This window comes from Pollicipes pollicipes, unplaced genomic scaffold, assembly GCF_011947565.3.
Source record: "Pollicipes pollicipes isolate AB1234 unplaced genomic scaffold, Ppol_2.1 Scaffold_4740;HRSCAF=5597_pilon_pilon_pilon, whole genome shotgun sequence".
In the NCBI taxonomy this organism is placed as follows: domain Eukaryota; kingdom Metazoa; phylum Arthropoda; class Thecostraca; order Pollicipedomorpha; family Pollicipedidae; genus Pollicipes; species Pollicipes pollicipes.
In genome coordinates this window covers 27,640,886-27,664,784 of record NW_023596545.1, presented here as the reverse complement: position 1 = coordinate 27,664,784, position 23,899 = coordinate 27,640,886, and the positions used below count along the sequence as shown (strand labels likewise).

The 23,899-nt window shown below is 48.6% G+C and overlaps 4 protein-coding genes across 4 annotated transcripts; all 4 read left to right on the top strand.

The window, feature by feature from the left end:
* The first annotated feature begins 3,272 nt into the window (after positions 1 to 3,272).
* LOC119099391 (cuticle protein 3-like) lies at positions 3,273 to 4,376 on the top strand. Its single transcript, XM_037222533.1, has 2 exons — positions 3,273 to 3,320; positions 3,622 to 4,376. Exons 1-2 carry the CDS (start codon positions 3,312 to 3,314, stop codon positions 4,087 to 4,089), a joined length of 477 nt encoding a protein of 158 aa, XP_037078428.1. The 5' UTR covers positions 3,273 to 3,311; the 3' UTR covers positions 4,090 to 4,376.
* Positions 4,377 to 7,953: 3,577 nt separating this feature from the next.
* LOC119098141 (cuticle protein 3-like) lies at positions 7,954 to 9,925 on the top strand. The gene is made up of 2 exons (XM_037221071.1): positions 7,954 to 7,962; positions 9,266 to 9,925. Exons 1-2 carry the CDS (start codon positions 7,954 to 7,956, stop codon positions 9,731 to 9,733), a joined length of 477 nt encoding a protein of 158 aa, XP_037076966.1. The 3' UTR covers positions 9,734 to 9,925.
* Positions 9,926 to 17,508: 7,583 nt separating this feature from the next.
* On the top strand, positions 17,509 to 18,532 carry LOC119099462 (cuticle protein 3). The gene is made up of 2 exons (XM_037222615.1): positions 17,509 to 17,549; positions 17,808 to 18,532. The coding sequence occupies exons 1-2, from the start codon at positions 17,541 to 17,543 to the stop codon at positions 18,273 to 18,275; spliced, it is 477 nt and encodes a 158-aa protein (XP_037078510.1). The 5' UTR covers positions 17,509 to 17,540; the 3' UTR covers positions 18,276 to 18,532.
* Positions 18,533 to 21,415: 2,883 nt separating this feature from the next.
* Positions 21,416 to 22,288, top strand: LOC119099507 (cuticle protein 3-like). Its single transcript, XM_037222660.1, has 2 exons — positions 21,416 to 21,440; positions 21,698 to 22,288. The coding sequence occupies exons 1-2, from the start codon at positions 21,432 to 21,434 to the stop codon at positions 22,163 to 22,165; spliced, it is 477 nt and encodes a 158-aa protein (XP_037078555.1). The 5' UTR covers positions 21,416 to 21,431; the 3' UTR covers positions 22,166 to 22,288.
* The last annotated feature ends 1,611 nt before the right edge of the window (positions 22,289 to 23,899 follow it).

Genomic DNA, 23,899 nt, shown 5'->3' with positions numbered 1-23,899 from the left:
CATGAATATGCATTACATGAATATTGAATTAATAAAAAAATATTCCGTGCCTGATCGCTGGACCGATAAAATATCGGTGGGTGTTCAATTCACACAGGTTAAATTTAATTACATAGTTATCCCAGCCATTTTCGGTCTCCGCAGAAAACTGTCCTCTTATGACCCCGTTTCTCGATAACATTAATAATGCGTCTAATCCCGCAACGAGCTGTCACTTCCCCCTTTCCCGTGGACCACCGTCTTCCAAAACGCGACGTGTTCTTCACTGACATCTCTAGAACCAAGTCCCTTGGGGTTGGGGGCAGACCCTCGTAGGTCTAAACGTGGTAAAAACACCAATAATAAATGTATTTTGTTTCGATGTGTACCACGACGTGCAGCACAAGCTCGAGATAACGCCATCACGGCTGCTACGCCGCGCAGCCACCGCAGCCACGAAATGCAGCCTCTTGAAATTGGAGTCCTAGTATCAGTGAAACAAGCCCATGATACTGCTCTCAAAGACTGAGTCCTTTTCAATCCTGGCACGAGGGTCACATGTTATGGCGTTAATGAATCTTTGAACCAAAATACAGACGAAAGATCAGAATCGAAAAGGCAGCAACTACATTCGAAAAATGTGGCGTATGACCCCTAAGCCGAGACCTGTGGACGGATGTAGATTTGACTTGTCTAGAGGCATCGCACCTCAACTGCAGGTGCAGACCAGCTTAAAAACAACACAGAAAGAAGAGGCTGATGTGGTCAAAACCCCACCTCACCTACCTCAAACGGACTTTGACCCATGACGTCTGCTCACCGCATACCGCCTGCCAGCGGTGCCGCCGGCGGCTCCTAGCTGAGAAGACAGCCACCCAGCATCCGCACGCACCCTGCTGGCCACCCTGCATCCCGTCGATCTAAACAGCGAAGTCTGTTCAGTCATTTTGTCACCGTTTGCTCGTTTCCTTCTGGTACTTGTATCTTGGTGACAAACTGTACCCAGAGCACCGGAGGCAAGCCCCCAACAGGATTGCGAGGTCACGGATCTGTCACAGCAGGACACTGACCAAATCGGTTCGCTTCGGTCAGGTCCATCGAGCCTGCTTTCACAGCTGGGCACGTGAAATTTACAGCATTCATCATAGCCGCGGGCGTGGCCCACGCTCAACTCGATTCGGCGGACTTTTGAACACCTTGGAGGCAGCAACCAGAGGCTCTGAGGAGTCACGCACATAATCACGAGGCAGAACGGCGGTACTCGCGTACCACACATATCGGCCACCCGCGCCCCACCACGGCCACGTTGGCGGCGGCGGCGGCGGCGACGCCATGCCCATGGAACGCGTGACTTTCAGAAAAAAACACCTCCGCTGAGAAGAAATACAAGAACGAATGGCATCACTAGCTTAATATAGCTAGCTTAACCAAGGCGTACGTTTTCTCGGCATGAAATATAGAATGTAAATATGTAATTGTGTAATAATAAAAAATATGTAATAAATAAATATGTAATAAGAAAACAGGAAATCAGGATAGCAATGAATGGCAAGGTCTTACAGCCATCAGAGTGTTAGATTTTGAGAGCTTCCAGCAACAATTTTGGAACTTGTGAAAGTTGGTCACTTTTGATGTCACTTAGGGTCACCAAATTTCCCATGGTAACATAAAATTAGGTACGACACATTCAATGGTGGAGGTTTCATAGCGATCGGTGCAATATGTTCTGAAATCTGAGTTGTCCGCTTTTGTATGCTAAATTTCGCTTCGTGTTTTTGAGTAGTCTGACCCAAGGTCAGGTCTCGACATTGCTACCCATTACTCACCTCATTGCACTGAATCGACTATGGAAGGTACGTTTCGGTACGATACGTTTCGGAGAACGAGCGTGCCTGCTTCGTCTGTCGGTGTTTTAGTCCCTGCCCAATTTTTGACAGCAACTTGGGCTCACATATCGGAAGAGAGGTAAAAGGAAATTGCCTATTTTTTAAGTCACGTACATTACAAATAGACGGTTATGGTATTAAAGGTGCAAGATATCGTAGTGAACATCACTTGTTATCGTGGTCGTAATTTACATGTTCTTGCATTTATGAAATAACGCAGGCATAAGTAAACATTAACCTGCAAAAGCCCACAGGTCTGGCCCACAGCCTGGCCGAAAGCCTGAGGGTCTCGTCGGGTCAGATGTTGCGGGTTTGCCGGTTAACAAGTTGCGTCTCCAATTCATACTTACTCAGGCTCGAAAGAACTATAACTGTCGTCAGGTTGAGAGCTGTGGTCAAAACGGCTGACCAGAAAAGGCAAAGATGGCATGAAAGACGTAAAACTCAGCCCGCGGGTGCAAAGAATCCTCCACAACCACTGCTCGACTCAACCAGCGGACACGATCGCCGCCAAGACAATGCGTTTAGCTGCTCAGACTGTGTTTGATGGAATTCCTAAACACTAAGCGCACGTGAGTACCGCTTCTGGTAATGCCAGCCGGCCAGCGGCTAAAATCAGACGCCCGTTCAGAATTCGCTTAACCTGTTCGATAATATCCAAGTAAAATTTTGGGTTTAACAAGTGACTATGTGTTATTAAAGAGCAAAAAAAGCTGAAAAGTATGAAGAAGCAAGGGGGAAAAACCGCTCCATGATACGATTAAGAAAAAAAACTGCAAAAGCATCGGCAGACAAAAATGTGGCAGCGTCTGCTAAGCTTTTGGCTGTTACCCACATCAACCGCCATAAGCATTTTATGAAACCGTATTTACACTTCATTGTGCTGCTTCACAACCTCCTCGTTCTTTTCGAAGGATGTTTATTTCCATTGTGAGGAATTGTTATACTGGCGTGCTTATGCCACGTGAAAAGGAATTCGTCGCCTTAGTGCAGAAACGTCAGTGTGGAAATAATATTCCTGTTTACTAGAACACATCTTTGATAGTTCCAGGAATGCAAAGCGCCGTTGGACGAAATGAGCCGTAACGTACCATTATTTGCCTCCCAGCAATGTTCAAAGAAGCAACGCCAGCGCACGTGGCTTACCTACCCTAGTCTGATATGTAAGAAAGTCCGCCATGACGGGCTGAGCCGAACGCCCTCTGCGCCAGAGCCGAGCAAGTTTTCTGTATAGCTCGCAGTGTCCTCTCGTAGGCCGCTTGTGTAATCTCCCCCGCTGGTGACATTGAATCCCATAAACTAGATCATCTGCCTGATCCGGTCGTCCCTGGATTACGAGACCTCCGGAGGGGCAGCCTATCCTGCTCAGCAGTATAAAACATGTCTGCTCCACAGAAAAGGCATCACTTCATCTCTCGTCTCGGTACAGAACCCCAGGACCACACAATGAAGCTGGTAAGAGTAAAAATTTACATGGTTTTTCTGCTCCAGACAAGCAACGAGCTCAATACAAAGTTACAAAGGCATGATGTACAAAAAGATTGCTATCATAGAGCAAAACTATTTCAGCTGGCCACAATTTTGACAGCTCGTTACGAATGCACCTACCCTGTGATCATCCCAACTAACCTGGCTTTAAGGGCACTCCAAAAACAACACAAATCTAAACGCAGACTTGTTGCCGTGGAATTTCTTAAGTTGCATGATACCTGCATTCGCATGCCAATTGATAACAAATGCCAAATGTTTGTTTCAGTTTGTGTTTGCTGCCGTGGTGGCCGTCTGCGCCGCCGCCCCCTCCCAGACGTACGAGGCCCCGCAGGTCCGTGCCGCCCTCCAACCCGTCGCCAGAATCCTCGAGGAGGACAGCCAGCACGACGGCCAGCAGGGCTTCAGCTTCCGCTTCGTCTCCGACGACGGCATCGAGCGGCAGGAGCAGGGCTCGGACGGCGCTGTCACCGGCTCGTACAGCTACACGTCACCGGAGGGCGCTGAGATTGTCGTGAGCTACGTGGCCGACGCGCTGGGCTTCCGTGCCGAGGGTGCGGCGCTGCCGACGGCCGTGCCCACCGAGTACCCGACGCCCGAGGTGCCGTCGACCGAGGCGGCCCCCGAGGTGCGCACCGTGCAGGGGTACTCGGCTCCGGCCCCTGAGGAGCGCGCCGCCCCCGCCCCCGTCCAGTACGAGAAGGTGCTGGTCGGATATCAGCCTCGCTACCAGTAAAGCAGCGAATCGGACCTCCGTCACGTACCATCATATTTTCCATTGCTATAGGCTTTGCGGAATTCTGACAGACCCAACGTTTAGATGTGTGTCATGTATTTAAATTTGAAATTTTGGTCCCGATTTGAGTGCGTCTGATTATCAATTTAACTTATGAATGCATCGTAGAAAGCTGCCGTGCAGAGATTGCGTGCCGGGAGATGGGATTCGCTTTCCACGTGTTCCTGACGCTTATGTTTGGAGTTCAAATCAATGTACACACGAAGCGAAATATATGTTTGCGATTATACGTTGGTTTCGGCATAATGGCAATTGCTGTAACATAATTCAGTGGGTGCAGCGGCGAACATGTCAATGTTGTGTAGCAAGCATGTGGGTTCACACCACAGGAAACGGGCCAACGAGGTTTATCAATGGTAGCTAATTGACAACCGGCCGAGAAAGTCACGCTAGCATGTGGTGGCTGTGCCAGACATAGTCTGCGCCATAAGTTTGGGTTATTGAGGCATTCACCTGTCTCAAGGCGTTTCATTGCATGCCACACCAAATACATTATGATTGATTCTGAAAGATTACAAGACATCGCATCCAGGGCCTTTTAAGAGCAAATTACTGAGGGATGACGGGACGGGACGATTTGGCCAAGTTGAATTGCGGGTAACATAAAAACAAATCCGGCGTATTTCGTCGGACTTGCCGTCATGTCAACAGTTGTTCACTCACGCTTTTGTTCCTACACTTCCATTTATTTGTTGTTTTATTAGTTAGAACGAACTGAACTTTGTTAAAACAAAGCTAAACCCCAGACTGCAAAATGAGATCGATCACAACATGCAGGTGCGCAACAGTTTTCTATTGGCTCTGTGTTCTAAAGGAGCTGCCATATAACTTGATGTCTAAAAATGTGCGTCTGTCTGCTCGCCATCTTTTGCTTGTTGACCTGCTTACGGTTTAAAAAGAGCGCAGTAAGAGTCTCAACAGCTCGCATGTACAATAGTGAGGTGGGCACCTGAGTGCTGACGACGCCGTACGGAGATTGATGGGCGGCAGGAGCTACTTTGTGCTGGTAGGAAGGTCCATTTTATGACCTTTAGAGTTAATGCTAATCGTATTCGCAGGTAAAACAAGCTGAGCCGTAAGCAAGCTGTGGAAACGATGTTCACTGCTGTGTGAGCAACGATGACTTTTGGGAACACCATTTGCAGGCTGTCTAATGACGTGAATAGTGCCAGTGCACAGAATATAGGATCGCAGATCGAATACGATTGTTGTAGTGTTTAAACAGGCGTACGGCAGCGGCAGGGCAAAATTCGTGGTCATTGCTTGTGTAGACAACTTAATAAAAAGACAAAGCAATACATGACAGTCCCGGAGACGTCACAGTAATGGCTATTCAACAAACTCTAAATTGTGGATCATACTGAAGCTGTTGAGCTTCGAGATATCCGACGTGCAAAAGAAGACACCAAGATCAACGGATAACCGAGCACAGGCCGTCGTTTGAACTTTGCACCGACACGCGTGCACGCCGCATTACTAAATATAAAAGGCGCGCTCGTTTCGTCAATTATGCATTCCAGTGTTACCATTACACACTACATGGCTCTGAACGTGCTCGAAGATATTTCGTGGCCATTCAGAAACCACCGGCGATCTCAACAAATGATGCTCCCCTTCTGTTTAGGACGCCTGGAATAAGCCGTACACTTTAAGCCATCGTTATAATCGGGATGGCATGACTATGTTGGCTTATGCCACCGATACATAGATGTGCAAGCGAGCTTTATTGCGATTATTAACGTTCAAGTGCGCGTCGAAATATCGAAACACCAGCAAGTTCGCCGTGATAGACAATCAATGCTGGCATGGGCAGTGGCGTACAGACCATGAAACACTGCGATGCAGGAAGGGCTGGTCGCAGGTCATCACACGGCAGTCGAAGGGAGCAAGCGCGGCCGGTGTAAGCGAAGGAGGGGACGCATTGGAGGCTGCTCCATTGTTTGGCCCATACCGCCCTCCCTCACCCTCCGGACAACCGAAGAAATAACTGATGAGTGAGTGCCGCAAAAGGGGTCACCTACATTCCAGGCCCACAAAATCTGACATAAACATTAAGACGTTGCATGTAAAGAAGCGAGAGCTATCACGTTTGCCTCCAAAACCTCTCAAAGGAATCGTCGCCACCGGGAGCAAGTCGATCCAAGACTTACGGAGCCCAGGATGATAGGATAGATTTCTCCTGCGATTGAATGTCCCTTTCGTGACGCTATGTTCGTCATGTTCGGTAGTATACGTTTTGCGATGGCCCGCCAGGTGGATTGCCCCATTTTTATGCGATCTACCATATTTTTGCAGTCGTAGCTGTGCATGAAATTGAGCCAATCAGAATGGATCCAACAGAGCTTTCATCATCAGGAACTGAGTATGGTGATGACATTCTTGCGCGAATTTCAGCACTCATCTACGCGAATCGAATTACAGCTGACATACGTGGGCACGTACAAATAAGATCGAAAGCATGCAGTTTTATGGCACGCAATACATTTTGCGAACATGTTTGTCTGTCTGCCCTATCGTACGTGACCATTTCAAAAGCGGCTCCTCGCTCATTTTTGGCTTTCTTCATTTAGTAGTCAAGAGCAGCTGGATCATCTTGAAATGCTTGGTCCCATACAACTTGCACTGCGACTTTGATATATGCCTGAACTGCTGTAAAATCTCGTCGAGTGGGAGCTGTCGACCAATAAAGATCTTTCCTGGATGGGTGGGGAAATGATTAGCGGCCACTGGTGCGGGGATTATTCCCTCCCCCCAACTGACATGTTCTCATTAGCCTATCTCTGGCTTGCATGTAATATTTAAATTTCCATCCACGCAAGAAATAGCTCCACGGCAGATATATTTGATGCTGCAAGCTAACATCATGCTGAACACATGGATACGCTTCAAGATATGTATCATGATGGTGTTTTGATGCATTATGTATGTACTGAGTCAGGCAAGTAATGGGAAAACATTCGCTTGCAGGGAGTTTGGATGAAAATACTTCCGCCTGTGCAGAAATAAAAAAATGCATCTGCAAGCCCCGAAGAGACCACTTAGTCAACAATGGCTACAAAACCTGACTAGACGTTGGCGTTCTATGAAGGTCCAGTCGTTTCTTGAAGATGCTGTTTTCTACGACATTTCTGCTTTCATAATATACCCTTTTCATATTCACCGGCTGCGGCGAGCTAGCATACGCATCTTTAGACCACAAAGAGCTGTAGTCAAACTGGCTATATCACGTGGCCGAAAGCCCATTTTCACGAAGCTCCAGTCCTCATTTCAGGATGCTGTGTTCTGCAACGTGATGTCCTCTCAAACTTTAACCTATTCTGTGCAATCATTATCCAAGTTTGCTTGTGCAAATAAGTCGGTATCTGTCCCCAAACATGACAACGCTAAAGTACATGTGGTGTGAAAGGCATTTTTGGGGGAAAAAAACGCAATATGGCATGCTTATTTTAGTCTCAATTTTCAATTCCACAAAAAGCCACGTGGCTGATGGCGTACCGCGCTTCTGGCATGTAAAGGAGCCGCCACGATGGGCTGTGCCGAGCCGCCGTCGCCCCCAGAACAACGCTTGGTTTCTGGACAGCCCATAGTCTCCTCTTGTAGGTCAGTTGTGTAATCTCCTCAGTTGGTGACATTGAATCCCATATCCCAATCCCATAAACTGGATCATCTGCCTGATCCGGTCGTCCCTGGATAACGGACGCTCCGTAGGGCACCCTGTCCTCCTAAGCAGTATAAAACACGTCTGCCCCACAACAGTGGCATAAATCCATCTCTTGTCTCTGTACAGAACCACAGAACTGCACCATGAAGCTGGTAAGAGTAAGAGCTTACAGGGTCCTCCTGCACTGGACGAGAAACAGGCTCAGTATGAATGCACGTACACGTGATGTAAGGAAAGGTCGTCATCCTGCTGCAAAATGATCTGCATGTAGCTACAATTTTGACACGCTTGTTACCGGTGCACGTATCCTGTGAACATTGCAAATGGCGTGCGCTTAAGGGCACTCCGAGTACAGCAACACGAAGATCAACGTACCCCAATGTGATGAAATTTCTTAAGGTGCGTGACAACACCAAGTTTGAGCTGACTACAGTCGATTGAGTCGATTGAGCTGACTACAACTTCACGTTACATGGAGGTCCAGTCGTTCCTTGAGGATGTCGTTTTCCACAACATGTTTGCCTCCATAATTCATTCTTTTCACATTTCTTTGGCTGTGGATGGCTAGCATTTGCAATTTCAGATAACGAAGAGCTGTAGTCAAGTTCGCTGTATCACATGGCCGACAGCCCTTTTTAACGAAGCTGCAGTCGCTGTTTCAAGATGATATGTTTTTCAACGTGATTCCTTATCCAATTCTGGCATATTCTGTACGATCGTTATCCAAGCTTGTCTGTGCAAGGGAGTTGACATTTGTCCGCAAGCATACCAACGTAAGCGTGAATGTGGCATGCAATGACACTTTTTGTGCAAAACAACCCACAATATTGCACTGTTTTTTTTTTGCTCCCAGCTATGCCCCAGCAGCCAACGTGAACGGTGGTCTACCGTACCCTCGTTTGACATGTAGAAAATTCCTCTTTGAAGAGCTGTGCCGAAACGCCGTGGACACCAGAGCTAAACGAGTTTTCTGGGCAGCTCGCAGTGTCCTGTCGTGGGTTGGTTGTGTAATCTTCTCAGCTGGTGACACTGAATCCCATGAACTGGATCATCTGCCTGACCCGGTCGTCCCTGGGTACCGGGCCCTCCGGTGGGGCAGCCTATCCTGCTCAGGAGTATAAAACACGTCTGCTCCCCAGAAGACGCATCACTTCATCTCTTGTCTCTGAACAGAACCACAGGACCATATCATGAAGCTGGTGAGAGCAAGAACTAACATAGTTCCTTGCTCTAGGCCAGCTAGAATCTCGATATAAATACACATGTTATGTCAGAAAGGGTCGGCATCCTGACTAAAACAACCTTAAGGTGGCCGCAATACTAGCATGTGTTTAATAGCACTTCGAGCACAGCAACACGAAGATCAACGGAGGCCTAATGTGGTGAAATTTCTTAAGCTGCATCACACCTGCATTCGTATATCAATTGATAACACATGCCAAACGTTTGTTTCAGCTTGTGTTTGCTGCCGTGGTGGCCGTCTGCGCCGCCGCCCCCTCCCAGACGTACGAGGCCCCGCAGGTCCGTGCCGCCCTCCAGCCCGTCGCCAGAATCCTCGAGGAGGACAGCCAGCACGACGGCCAGCAGGGCTTCAGCTTCCGCTTCGTCTCCGACGACGGCATCGAGCGGCAGGAGCAGGGCTCGGACGGCGCCGTCACCGGCTCGTACAGCTACACGTCACCGGAGGGCTCCGAGATCGTCGTGAGCTACGTGGCCGACGCGCTGGGCTTCCGTGCCGAGGGTGCGGCGCTGCCGACGGCCGTGCCCACCGAGTACCCGACGCCCGAGGTGCCGTCGACCGAGGCGGCCCCCGAGGTGCGCGCCGTGCAGGGGTACTCGGCTCCAGCTCCCGAGGTGCGCGCCGCCCCCGCCCCCGTCCAGTACGAGAAGGTGCTGGTCGGATATCAGCCCCGGTACAAGTAAAGTAGTCAATCGTACCTCCGTCACATACCATCATATCTTCTGTTGCTGTAGGCTTTGCGGAATTCTGACAGACCCAACATTTAGATATGTGTCGTGTATTTAAATTTGAAATTTTGGTCCCGATTTGAGCACGTCTGATTATCTATTCAACTTATGAATGCATCGTAGAAAGCTGCCGTGCAGAGATTGCATGCCGGGAGATGGGATTCATTTTCCACGTGTTCCTGACGCTTATGTTTGCAGTTCAAATAAATGTACACACGAAGCGAAATATATGTTTGCGATTTTACGTTGGTTTCGGCATAATGACAATTGCTGTGGCGTAACTCAGTCGGTGCAGCAGCGAACATGTCAATGTTGTGTAGCCGGCATGGGGATTCACGCCACAGGAAACGGGCCAACGAGGTTTGTCAATGGTAGCTAATTAGCAACCGGCCGAGAAAGTCAGGCTAGCATGTGGTGGCTGTGCCAGATATAGCCTGCGCCATAAGTTTGGGTTATTGAGGCATTCACCTGTCTCAAGGCGTTTCTTTGCATGACGCACTAAATACATTATGATTGATTCTGAAAGATTACAAGACATTGCATCCAGGGCCTTTTAAGAGCAAATTACTGAGGGATGACGGGACGGGACGATTTGGCCAAGTTGAATTGTGGGTAACATAAAAACAAATCCGGCGTATTTCGTCGGACTTGCCGTCATGTCAACAGTTGTTCACTCACGCTTTTGTTCCTACACTTCCATTTATTTGTTGTTTTATTAGTTAGAACGAACTGAACTTTGTTAAAACAAAGCTAAACCCCAGACTGCAAAATGAGATCGATCACAACATGCAGGTGCGCAACAGTTTTCTATTGGCTCCGTGTTCTAAAGAAGCTGTCATATAACTTGATGTCTAAAAATGTGCGTCTGTCTGCTCGCCATCTTTTGCTTGTTAACCTGCTTGCGGTTTAAAAAGAGCGCAGTAAGAGTCTCAACAGCTCGCATGTACAATAGTGAGGTGGGCACCTGAGTGCTGACGCCGCCGCACGGAGATTGATGGGCGGCAGGAGCTACTTTGTGCTGGTAGGAAGGTCCATTTTATGACCTTTAGAGTTAATGCTAATCGTATTTGCGGGAAAACAAGCTGAGCCGTAAGCAAGCTGTGGAAACGATGTTCACTATAACCGAGCACAGGCACAGGATAACCGAGCACAGGCCGTCGTTTGGACTTTGCACCGACACGCGTGCACGCCGCATTACTAAATATAAAAGGCGCGCTCGTTTCGTCAATTATGCATTCCAGTGTTACCAGTACACACTACATGGCTCTGAACGTGCTCGAAGATATTTCGTGGCCATTCAGAAACCACCGGCGATCTCAACAAATGATGCTCCCCTTCTGTTTAGGACACCTGGAATAAGCCGTACACTTTAAGCCATCGTTATAATCGGGATGGCATAACTATGTTGGCTTATGCCACCATTACATAGATGTGTGAGCGAGCTTTATGGCGATTGTTAACGTTCAAGTACGCGTCGAAATATCGGAACACCAGCAAGTCCGCCGTGATAGACAATCAATGCTGGCATAGACAGTGGCATACAGACCATGAAACACTGCGATGCAGGAAGGGCTGGTCGCAGGTCATCACACGGCAGTCGAAGGGAGTAAGCGCGGCCAGTGTAAGCGAAGGAGGGGACGCATTGGAGGCTGCTCCATTGTTTGGCCCATACCGCCCTCCCTCACCCTCCGGACAACCGAAGAAATAACTGATGAGTGAGTGCCGCAAAAGGCGTCACCTACATTCCAGGCCCACAAAATCTGACATAAACATTAAGACGTTGCATGTAAAGAAGCGAGAGCTATCACGTTTGCCTCCAAAACCTCTCAAAGGAATCGTCGCCACCGGGAGCAAGTCGATCCAAGGCTTACGGACCCCAGGCTGATAGGATAGATTTCTCCTGCGATTGAATGTCCCTTTTGTGACGCTATGTTCGTCATGTTCGGTAGTATACGTTTTGCGATGGCCCGCCAGGTGGATTGCCCCATTTTTATGCGATCTACCATATTTTTGCAGTCGTAGCTGTGCATGAAATTGAGCCAATCAGAATGGATCCAACAGAGCTTTCATCATCAGGAACTGAGTATGGTGATGACATTCTTGCGCGAATTTCAGCACTCATCTACGCGAATCAAATTACAGCTGACATACGTGGGCACGTACAAATAAGATCGAAAGCATGCAGTTTTATGGCACGCAATACATTTTGCGAACATGTTTGTCTGTCTGCCCTATCGTACGTGACCATTTCAAAAGCGGCTCCTCGCTCATTTTTGGCTTTCTTCATTTAGTAGTCAAGAGCAGCTGGATCATCTTGAAATGCTTGGTCCCATACAAATTGCATAATACCCACTGCGACTTTGATATATGCCTGAACTGTTGTAAAATCTCGTCGAGTGAGAGCTGTCGACCAATAAAGATCTTTCCTGGATGGGGGTGGGGGTGGGGGAATGATTAGCGGCCACTGGTGCGGGGATTATTCCCTCCCCCCAACTGACATGTTCTCATTAGCCTATCTCTGGCTTGCATGTAATATTTAAATTTCCATCCACGCAAGAAATAGCTCCACGCCAGATATATTTGATGCTGCAAGCTACCATCATGCTGAACACATGGATACGCTTCAAGATATGTATCATGATGGTGTTTTGATGCATTACGTATGTACTGAGTCAGGCAAGTAATGGGAAAACATTCGCTTGCAGGGAGTTTGGATGAAAATACTTCCGCCTGTGCAGAAATAAAAAAATGCAGCTGCAAGCCACGAAGAGACTACTTAGTCAACAATGGCTACAAAACCTGACTAGACGTTGGCGTTCTATGAAGGTCCAGTCGTTTCTTGAAGATGCTGTTTTCTACGACATTTCTGCTTTCATAATATACCCTTTTCATATTCACCGGCTGCGGCGAGCTAGCATACGCATCTTTAGACCGCAAAGAGCTGTAGTCAAATTGGCTATATCACGTGGCCGAAAGCCCATTTTCACGAAGCTCCAGTCCTCATTTCAGGATGCTGTGTTCTGCAACGTGATGTCCTCTCAAACTTTAACCTATTCTGTGCAATCATTATCCAAGTTTGCTTGTGCAAATGAGTCGGTATCTGTCCCCAAACATGACAACGCTAACGTACATGTGGTGTGAAAGGCATTTTTTTTGGCAAAAAAAAACGCAATATGGCATGCTTATTTTAGTCTCCTAACAATTCCACAAAAAGCCACGTGGCTGATGGCGTACCGCGCTTCTGGCATGTAAAGGAGCCGCCACGATGGGCTGTGCCGAGCCGCCGTCGCCCTCAGAACAACGCTTGGTTTCTGGACAGCCCACAGTCTCCTCTTGTAGGTCAGTTGTGTAATCTCCTCAGTTGGTGACATTGAATCCCATATCCCAATCCCATAAACTGGATCATCTGCCTGATCCGGTCGTCCCTGGATAACGGACGCTCCGTAGGGCACCCTGTCCTCAGCAGTATAAAACGCGTCTGCCACACAACAGTGGCATAAATCCATCTCTTGTCTCTGTACAGAACCACAGAACTGCACCATGAAGCTGGTAAGAGTAAGAGCTTACAGGGTCCTCCTGCACTGGACGAGAAACAAGCTCAGTATGAAAGCACGTACACGTTATGTAAGGAAAGGTCGTCATCCTGCTGCAAAATGATCTGCATGTAGCTACAACTTTGACACGCTTGTTACCGGTGCACGTATCCTGTGAACATTGCAAATGGCGTGCGCTTAAGGGCACTCCGAGTACAGCAACACGAAGATCAACGTACCCCAATGTGATGAAATTTCTTAAGGTGCGTGACACCTGCATTCGTACATCAAGTGATAACACATGCCAAATTTTTGTTTCAGCTTGTATTTGCTGCCGTGGTGGCCGTCTGCGCCGCCGCCCCCTCCCAGACGTACGAGGCCCCGCAGGTCCGTGCCGCCCTCCAGCCCGTCGCCAGAATCCTCGAGGAGGACAGCCAGCACGACGGCCAAGAGGGCTTCAGCTTCCGCTTCGTCTCCGACGACGGCGTCGAGCGGCAGGAGCAGGGCGCGGACGGCGCCGTCGCCGGCTCGTACAGCTACACTTCACCGGAGGGTGCCGAGATCATCGTGAGCTACGTGGCCGACGCGCTGGGCTTCCGTGCCGAGGGTGCGGCGCTGCCGACGGCCGTGCCCACCGAGTACCCGACGCCCGAGGTGCCGTCGACCGAGGCGGCCCCCGAGGTGCGCACCGTGCAGGGGTACTCGGCTCCGGCCCCCGAGGCCCGCGCCGCCCCCGCCCCCGTGCAGTACGAAAAGGTACTGGTCGGATATCAGCCCCGGTATCAGTAAAGTAGTCAATCGGACCTCGGTCAGGTACCATCATATCTCACCTTGTTTTTTCCTTGGCCCAATTATGATTGACCCAAAGCTCAAATTTTCGCGATACCTTTAGCTTAAAAATTTTTGTCTCCACTTGAGTGCGTCTATTTATCTGTTTAGCTATGAATGTGTGCGTAAAACCTTGCCGTTCAAAGAGTGCGTGAGCAATGTTGTGATGCACTTTGCACATGTTTCTGACGCATGCATTCGCAATTCAAATGAATGTGCACGTGAGGCGAAATATATTTCTCCGATTATACGTTAGTTTTGGCATAACGGCAATTACCATGGCATACCACAGTCGGTACAAAGGCAAAGAAACAAAGGCAAAGTTTCGAAGCATTACGGCCATTGAGCTTGAGAAAACATGACCGACTGCGTTGGCTTGCGAGCCTTACGGCAATTGTTTATTTTCAGGTGCGTGCCCAAAAATCCAAACACCGGCATGCTCTCTGAGATAGGTAACTAAGTACTGGCATGGGCGGTGTAATTGTACAGACCATGAAACGCTGCGGTGCAAAGGTATTGTTCCGCAGTGCACCACACTACCAGAGGGAATAAGCGCGAAGAGCGAATGCGAGGGGGGAGGGGGCACAGGGGAAGCTATCCCATATTTTACCCCGCCCCACCCTTCCCCACCCTTCGAAAACTTGTAGAAGCAGCTGTTGAGTAAGTGCTGCAGGAGGGGTCACCTACATTACAGGTTCAAAAAATCTAACAAGCATTAAGACGTTGCATGGAAAGAAGCAAGAAAAATCACGTTTTCCTCCGAAACCTCTCAAAGGAATCGTCGTCACCGGGAGCGATTTGACCCAAGGCTAACAGAGCCCAAACTAATTGGATATATCTCTCTCCTGCAGTTGGATGCCGTTTGCGTGACGTTACGTTTGTCATATTCGGTACTTTACCTTTTGCGATGAGCTGCCAGCTGGATTCGCCTCACTTTTACGTGGTCTAACATATCTACGCAGTTGTAGCTGTTCATCAAATTGAGCCAATCAGAACTGTCGGTATCAGGAATAGTACATGTTGGTCACATCCTTGCCTAGAATTTCAGCACAACTCTACGCAAATCAATTAACACGCGCTCGGGTGGACTTGACCTCAACTTGAGGTCAACTTGACCTCCCCGAAGGTTTTTCCAGAATGGTTTGCGAACGGCGCGGAGCAGCCACGCCAAATTTTGCAGACCTGTAGACAATTGAATAGCGGATCGCTTGGCATAAAACAATTTAGATGTTCTTCGTAAGGTTGCTGACCTATGGTGGGTCAAAATCAGGTCATAGTTTCAGCAAAGACAATTCCTAGGGAATCCTTCAAACTGATCCAACAACGAAGTGTAAGACGAAGCCATGTATGTCTGAGATGCTTTCGTAGGCAGCAAAACAGTTGAATGAGCATATTACATTGACCTAAGGTCAGGTATAATGGTCACACCAAGGTAAAAACCAACCTGTGTTGTTACTCTAGGGATTGCTGTGTGGGATAGTTTCTGGTGCTCATTTCGAATTAATTCATAGCAGAAGCCGCATTATACATCATCCATGGACTTCTTAGAGGTCAGAATAGGCCATTGACCTAAGATGACCCAGGTTAATATTTCATTTTAGGAACATACTGCGTAGCGTAATCTTTGTCGCTTTGTCAAATGCAAAACTACAAGCAATCTCGTATGATTTTGGTCACCTTGACCTTCAAAAGGTCAAACAAGGTCACTGACCTTAAATGAGTATGTGACCTTTTGCTTAGAAATGGTTATCTAGGTTTTGGGGTCACTTCGGAGAGCGACCTTGAACATGACCTTGTTTGACTTTCTTTGGCCAGAAGGTCATGACCTAAGAACCTAGGACTTTGACCTACGTGAGTTCACGTACAGGTGAACACACCCTCTAAATTTGGTGTCTTTAGCTTTCTTAGTTCCCGAGATCTCAGAGAAGGATCAAATTGACAGCCCCACCCGAGCGAAGGGTATCTAGCCGGCCACCCGGGCGCGTGTTAAAGCTGAAAAACGTGGACACGTACAAGTGAACTATCATAAAAATGCGATGCTGCCTTACGGCACGTAATAACCTTTGCAGATTTGTGTGTCTGTCTGCCCTGTCCTGTTTGACCTGCACGACACAGGCCTGTCTGACCTGTCAAAAGCAGCTCTTCGCCCATTTTTGGTTTTCTTCTTTTGTTAGTTGAGGACAGCTGCCTCATCTGTGAGTGCTTGGTTCCATACAGAATGCCTAGCACCCCCTGCGACTTCGATCTATGCTCGAACTGATTTAAGAAGCTTGTCGGAATGATCTATCGACAAATCAAAGTCTTAACCGGGAGGGGGGGATTCATGATCACTGGTCTAGGGATTACCCCGCTCCCCAACCACCTGCAATTTACATGCCATTAGCCTATATTTGGAATGCACGCAAAATCAAACTTCCATGCACACAAAAAAAAACACCAGGCATTTTTGGTGACACAACCAACACCGTGCCTGTACACACGGTTGCATCTCAAGATATGCATTATGATAGTCTTTGATGTGTTACGTATGTGTTAAGCTAGACAAGTAATTGGAAAACATTCGCTGGCAGGTCGATTGGATGGAAACATTTCCGGCGGTGCAGAGATGAATAGAGCAGCTTCAAGCCACGAAGAAGCTTCTCTGTCAACAAGGGGCTATATAAGCTGACTACAACTTCACGTTACATGGAGCTCCAGTCATTCCTTGAATATGCTGTTTTCCACAACATGTTTGCCTCCATAATTCATCCCTTTCACATTCACCGGGTGTGGATAGGGTGGGTGTGCATTTGCAATTTCAGATAACGAAGAGCTGTAGTCAAGTTCGCTGTATCACATGGCCGACAGCCCTTTTTAACAAAGCTGCAGTCGCCGTTTCAAGAAGATGTGTTTTACAACGTGATTCCTTATCCAATTCTTGCATATTCTGTACGATCGTTATCCAAGCCTGCCTGTGCAAGTGAGTTGATCTTTGTCCGCAAACATACCAACGTAAGCGTGAATGTGGTATGTATAACACTTTTTGTGCAAAACAACCCACATCATTGCAGTTTTTTGCTCCCAGCAGCGCCCCAGGAACCAATGTGAGCACTGGCGTACCGTACTCTCGTCTGACATGTAGAAAAATCCGCCTTAATGGGCCGTGGCGACACGCCGTGGACACCAGAACTAAACAAGTTTTCTGAATAGCCCGCACTGTCCTGTCGTAGGTTGGTTGTGTAATCTTCTAAGCTGGTGACATTGAATCCCATGAACTGGATCATCTGCCTGACCCGGTCGTCCCTGGGTACCGGGCCCTCCGGTGGGGCAGCCTATCCTGCTCAGGAGTATAAAACACGTCTGCTCCCCAGAAGACGCATCACTTCATCTCTTGTTTCTGAACAGAACCACAGGACCATATCATGAAGCTGGTGAGAGCAAGAACTAACATAGTTCCTTGCTCTAGGCCAGCTAGAATCTCAATATAAATGCATACATGTTATGCAAGAAAAGGTCGGCATACTGACCAAAATAATTTCAATGTGGCCACAATACTAGCATGTGTTTAATAGCACTTCGGGCACAGCAACACGAAGATCAACGGAGGCCTAATGTGGTGAAATTTCTTAAGCTGAAACACACCTACATTCGTATATCAATTGATAACACATGCCAAATGTTTGTTTCAGTTTGTGTTTGCTGCCGTGGTGGCCGTCTGCGCCGCCGCCCCCTCCCAGACGTACGAGGCCCCGCAGGTCCGTGCCTCCCTCCAACCCGTCGCCAGAATCCTCGAGGAGGACAGCCAGCACGACGGCCAAGAGGGCTTCAGCTTCCGCTTCGTCTCCGACGACGGCATCGAGCGGCAGGAGCAGGGCTCGGACGGCGCCGTCACCGGCTCGTACAGCTACACGTCACCGGAGGGCTCCGAGATCGTCGTGAGCTACGTGGCCGACGCGCTGGGCTTCCGTGCCGAGGGCGCGGCGCTGCCGACGGCCGTGCCCACCGAGTATCCGACGCCTGAGGTGCCGTCGACCGAGGCGGCCCCCGAGGTGCGCACCGTGCAGGGGTACTCGGCTCCGGCCCCCGAGGCCCGCGCCGCCCCCGCCCCCGTGCAGTACGAAAAGGTACTGGTCGGATATCAGCCCCGGTATCAGTAAAGTAGTCAATCGGACCTCGGTCAGGTACCATCATATCTCACCTTGTTTTTTCCTTGGCCCAATTATGATTGACCCAAAGCTCAAATTTCCGCGATACCTTTAGCTTTAAAAATTTTGTCTCCACTTGAGTGCGTCTATTTATCTGTTTAGCTATGAATGTGTGCGTAACACGTTGCCGTTCAGAGAGTGCGTGAGGAATGTTGTGATGCACTTTCCATGTGTTCCTGACGTATGCATTTGCAGTCCAAATGAATGTGCACGTGAGGCGAAATATATTTCTCTGATTACACGTTAGTTTTTGCGTAACAGCAATTACTATGGCATACCACAGCCGGCACAGCGGCGAACATTTCAATGTTGTGTGGCTGGCATGTGGGTTTATGTAAAAAAATTGACCAACGCGGTTCGTTAATGGCAGCTATTTGGCCACCGGCCAAGAGAGTCAGGCTAGCACGTGTAGGCTGTGCCATGTGTAGACCGCGCCACAAATTGCGGTTATGGAGGCATTCACCTGTTTCAAGGCACATGCATGCCACACAATAAACATTATAAGTAATTCTAAAAAATGCAAGGCATGCATCAAGCGCTTACTTAGGTGCAAGTTACTGTTGGCGGGTGGGGGGTGGGGGGACTTGGATTTGGCCAAGTCGCGTTGCAGGCAACATAAAAAGCAGAATCTGCGCATTTCGCCGATCTTACCGTCATGCCAACAATTGCACACTTCCTCTCCAGTTCATTAACTTCCATATTCCTCTTATTGCTTTATTAGAACCAAGCGAAATGTAGGATCGCGATTGAATGCGATCATTGTAGTGTTAAAATACTCGTGCAGTAGCAGCAAGGCAAACGTTTGGGCGTTATTTTTGCAAATGAGTTAGCAGCAATACTTGAAGATCCTGGAGGTGTCAAAACAGTGGTTATTCAACAAACTGTAACGACCATACTAGAACTGTAAAGTTTCGAAGCATTACGGCCATTGAGCTTGAGAAAACACGATTGACTGTGTTGACTTGCTAGCCTTATGGCAATTCTATACGTTCAGGTACGTGCCCAAAAATCCAAACACCAGCATGCTCTCCGAGATAGGTAAATAAATACTGGCATGGGCAGTGTAATTGTACAGACCGTGAAACGCTGCGGTGCAAAAAGTATTGCTCCGCAGTGCATCATACTACCAAAGGAAATAAGCGCGAACAGCGAATGCGAGGGGGGGGGGGGGGGTACAAAAGAAACTACCTCATCTTTTACCCCGCCCCACCCTTCCACACCCTCCGAAAACTCGTAGAAACAGCTGTTGAGTGAGTGCCGCGGAAGGGGTCACCTACATTACATGTCCACAAAATCTAACGCAAGCATTAAGACGCTGCATGGAGAGAAGCAAGGAACATCACGTTTGCCTCCAAATCCCTCAAAGAAATCGTCCCCACCGGGAGCGATTTGACCGAAGGCTAACAGACCGCAAACTAACTGGATATATCTCTCATGCAATTGGATGTCGGTTGCGTGACGTTAGGTTTGTCATATTCGGTACTTCACCTTTTGCGATGACCTGCCAGCTTCGTTCGCCCCACTTTTACGCGGTCTGTCATATTTACGCAGGTGTAGCTGTTCATCAAATTGAGCATATCAAAACTGTCGGTATCAGGAATAGTACATGTCGGTCACATCCTTGCCCGAATTTCAGCACTCATCTAGGCAAATAAACTAAAGCTGAAAGACGTGGACACGTACAAATAATATATAATAAAAGTGCGATGTTGTTTTACGGCACGCAATAATCTTTGCAGATCTGCGTGTCTGTCTGCCCTGTCCTGTTTGACCTGCACGACACAGGCCTGTCTGACCCGTCAAAAGCGATTCCTCACCCATTTTTGGTTTTCTTCTTTTGTTAGCTAAGGACAGCTGCCTCATCTGTGAATACTTGGCTCCATGCAGAATGCATAACATCCCCTGCGACTTCGATCTGTGCCCGAACTGTTTTAAGGACCTTGTCGGGTGTGACCTATCGACAAATCAAAGTCTTAACCGGGTGGGAGGGATTCATGATCACTGGTGTAGGGACCCCCCCTCCCCATTCCCCTGCAATTAACATGCCGTTAGCCTTTATTTGGCATGCACGCGATGTTAAACTTTCATGCACACACACAGAGAAAAACACCAGCCATATTTGGTGACACAAGCCAACACCATGCCTGGACACACGGCTACATCTCAAGATATGCATTATGATAGTCTTTGATGCGTTACGTATGTGCTAAGCCAGGCAAGTAATTGGAAAACGTTCGCTGGCAGGCAGATTGGATGGAAGCATTTCCGGCAGTGCAGAGATGAATAGAGCAGCTTCAAGCCACGAAGAGACTTCTCTATCAACAAGACGCAGATAAGTTTGAGCTGACTAAAGTCGATTGAGGCGATTGAGCTGACTACAACTTCACGTTACATGGAGCTCCGGTCGTTCCTTGAGGATGTCGTTTTCCACAACATGTTTGCCTCCATAATTTATTCTTTTCACATTTTTTTGGCTGTGGATGGCTAGCATTTGCAATTTCAGATAACGAAGAGCTGTAGTCAAGTTCGCTGTATCACATGGCCGACAGCCCTTTTTAACGAAGCTGCAGTCGCTGTTTCAAGATGATATGTTTTTCAACGTGATTCCTTATTCAATTCTGGCATATTCTGTACGATCGTTATCCAAGTTTGTCTGTGCAAGTGTGTTGACATTTGTCCGCAAGCATACCAACGTAAGCGTGAATGTGGCATGCAAGACACTTTTTGTGCAAAACAACCCACAATACTGCACTGTTTTTTTTTGCTCCCAGCTATGCCCCAGCAGCCAACGTGAACGGTGGTCTACCGTACCCTCGTTTGACATGTAGAAAATTCCTCTTTAAAGAGCTGTGCCGAAACGCCGTGGACACCAGAGCTAAACGAGTTTTCTGGGTAGCTCGCAGTGTCCTGTCGTGGGTTGGTTGTGTAATCTTCTCAGCTGGTGACACTGAATCCCATGAACTGGATCATCTGCCTGACCCGGTCGTCCCTGGGTACCGGGCCCTCCGATAGGGCAGCCTATCCTGCTCAGGAGTATAAAACACGTTTGCTGCCCAGAAGACGCATCACTTCATCTCTTGTTTCCGAACAGAACCACAGGACCATATCATGAAGCTGGTGAGAGCAAGAACTAACATAGTTTCCTTGCTCTAGGCCAGCTAGAATCTCAATATAAATACACATGTTATGTAAGAAAGGGTCGGCATCCTGACCAAAACAACCTTAAGGTGGCCGCAATACTAGCATGTGTTTAATAGCACTTCGAGCACAGCAACACGAAGATTAACGGAGGCCTAATGTGGTGAAATTTCTTAAGCTGCATCACACCTGCATTCGTATGTCAATTGATAACACATGCCAAACGTTTGTTTCAGTTTGTGTTTGCTGCCGTGGTGGCCGTCTGCGCCGCCGCCCCCTCCCAGACGTACGAAGCCCCGCAGGTCCGTGCCGCCCTCCAGCCCGTCGCCAGAATCCTCGAGGAGGACAGCCAGCACGACGGCCAGCAGGGCTTCAGCTTCCGCTTCGTCTCCGACGACGGCATCGAGCGGCAGGAGCAGGGCTCGGACGGCGCCGTCGCCGGCTCGTACAGCTACACGTCACCGGAGGGCTCCGAGATCGTCGTGAGCTACGTGGCCGACGCGCTGGGCTTCCGTGCCGAGGGTGCGGCGCTGCCGACGGCCGTGCCCACCGAGTACCCGACGCCCGAGGTGCCGTCGACCGAGGCGGCCCCTGAGGTGCGCACCGTACAGGGGTACTCGGCTCCGGCCCCCGAGGCCCGCGCCGCCCCCGCCCCCGTGCAGTACGAAAAGGTACTGGTCGGATATCAGCCCCGGTATCAGTAAAGTAGTCAATCGGACCTCGGTCAGGTACCATCATATCTCACCTTGTTTTTTCCTTGGCCCAATTATGATTGACCCAAAGCTCAAATTTCCGCGATACCTTTAGCTTAAAAATTTTTGTCTCCACTTGAGTGCGTCTATTTATCTGTTTAGCTATGAATGTGTGCGTAAAACCTTGCCGTTCAAAGAGTGCGTGAGCAATGTTGTGATGCACTTTGCACATGTTTCTGACACATGTATTTGCGGTCCAAATGAATGTGCACGTGAGGAGAAATATATGTCTGCGATTATACGTTAGTTTTGGCATAACGGCAATTACCATGGCATACCACAGTCGGTACAGCGGCGAACATTTCAATGCTGTGTGGCTGGCATGTGGGTTCACTAAACAAAAAAAAAGATCAACGACGTTCGTTAATGATAGCGATTTGGCAACTGGCCAAGAGAGTCAGGCTAACACGTGTAGGCTGTGCCATGTATAGGCTGCGCCACAAATCGAGCTTATCAAGGCGTTCGCCTGTTTCAAGGCATTTCTTTGCATGCCACACAATAAACATTATAATTAATTCTAAATATTGCAACACATGCACCAAGCGCGTACGTAAGGAGCAAATTACTGGGGAGGAGATGGGGGGGGGGGGGGGGAGGGGGAGGGGAGGACGTGGATTTGGCCAAGTCGCATTGCAGGTAACATAGAAGCAGAATCTGCGTATTTCACGGACCTTGCCGTCATGCCAACAATTACACACTTCCTCTCTAGTTCCTAAACATTCATTTTCCTCTCATTGCTTTATTAGAACCAAGCGAAATGTAGGATCGCCGATTGAATGTGATCATTGTAGGGTTTAGGTAGTCGTGCAGTAGCAGCAAGGCAAACGTTGTGGGTATTATTTGTGTAGATGACTTAGCAGCAATACTTGACGATCTTGGAGGTGTCAAAACAGTGGTTATTCAACAAACCGTAACTTGTGGACCATACTAGAACTGTAAAGTTTCGAAGCATTACGGCCATTGAGCTTGAGAAAACACGACTGACTGTGTTGACTTGCGGGCCTTTTGGCAATTGTATACGTTCAGGTACGTGCCCAAAAGTCCAAACACCAGCATGTTCTCCGAAATAGGTAAATAGATACTGGCATGGGCAGTGTAATTGTACAGACCTTGAAACGCTGCGGTGCAAAAAGTATTGCTCCGCAGTACATCACACTACCAAAAGGAATAAGCGCGAACAGCGAATGCGAGGGGGGGGGGGGGTCACAAAGGAAACTACCTCATCTTTTACCCCGCCCCAACCCTCCCCACCCATGGAAAACTCGTAGAAACAGCTGTTGACTGAATGCTGCAGAAGGGGTCACCTACACCGCAGTTCCACAAAATTTAGCACAACCATTGAGACGTTGCATGGGGGAAGCAAGGAACATCACGTTTGCCTCAAAAACTTCTGAAAGAAATCGTCGTCACCGGGAGCGATTTGACCGAAGGCTAACAGAGCTCAAACTAATTGGATAGATTTATCTTGCAATTGGATGTCGTTTGCGTGACGTTACGTTTGTCATATTCGGTGCTTCACGTTTTGCGACGACCTGCCAGCTGGGTTCGCACCACTTTTTCGCGGTCTGTCATATCTACACAGTTACCGCTGTTCATCAAATTGAGCCTGTCAGAACTGTCGGTATCAAGAATAGTGCATGTTGGTCACATCCTTGCCCGAATTTCGGCACTCATCTACGCAAATCA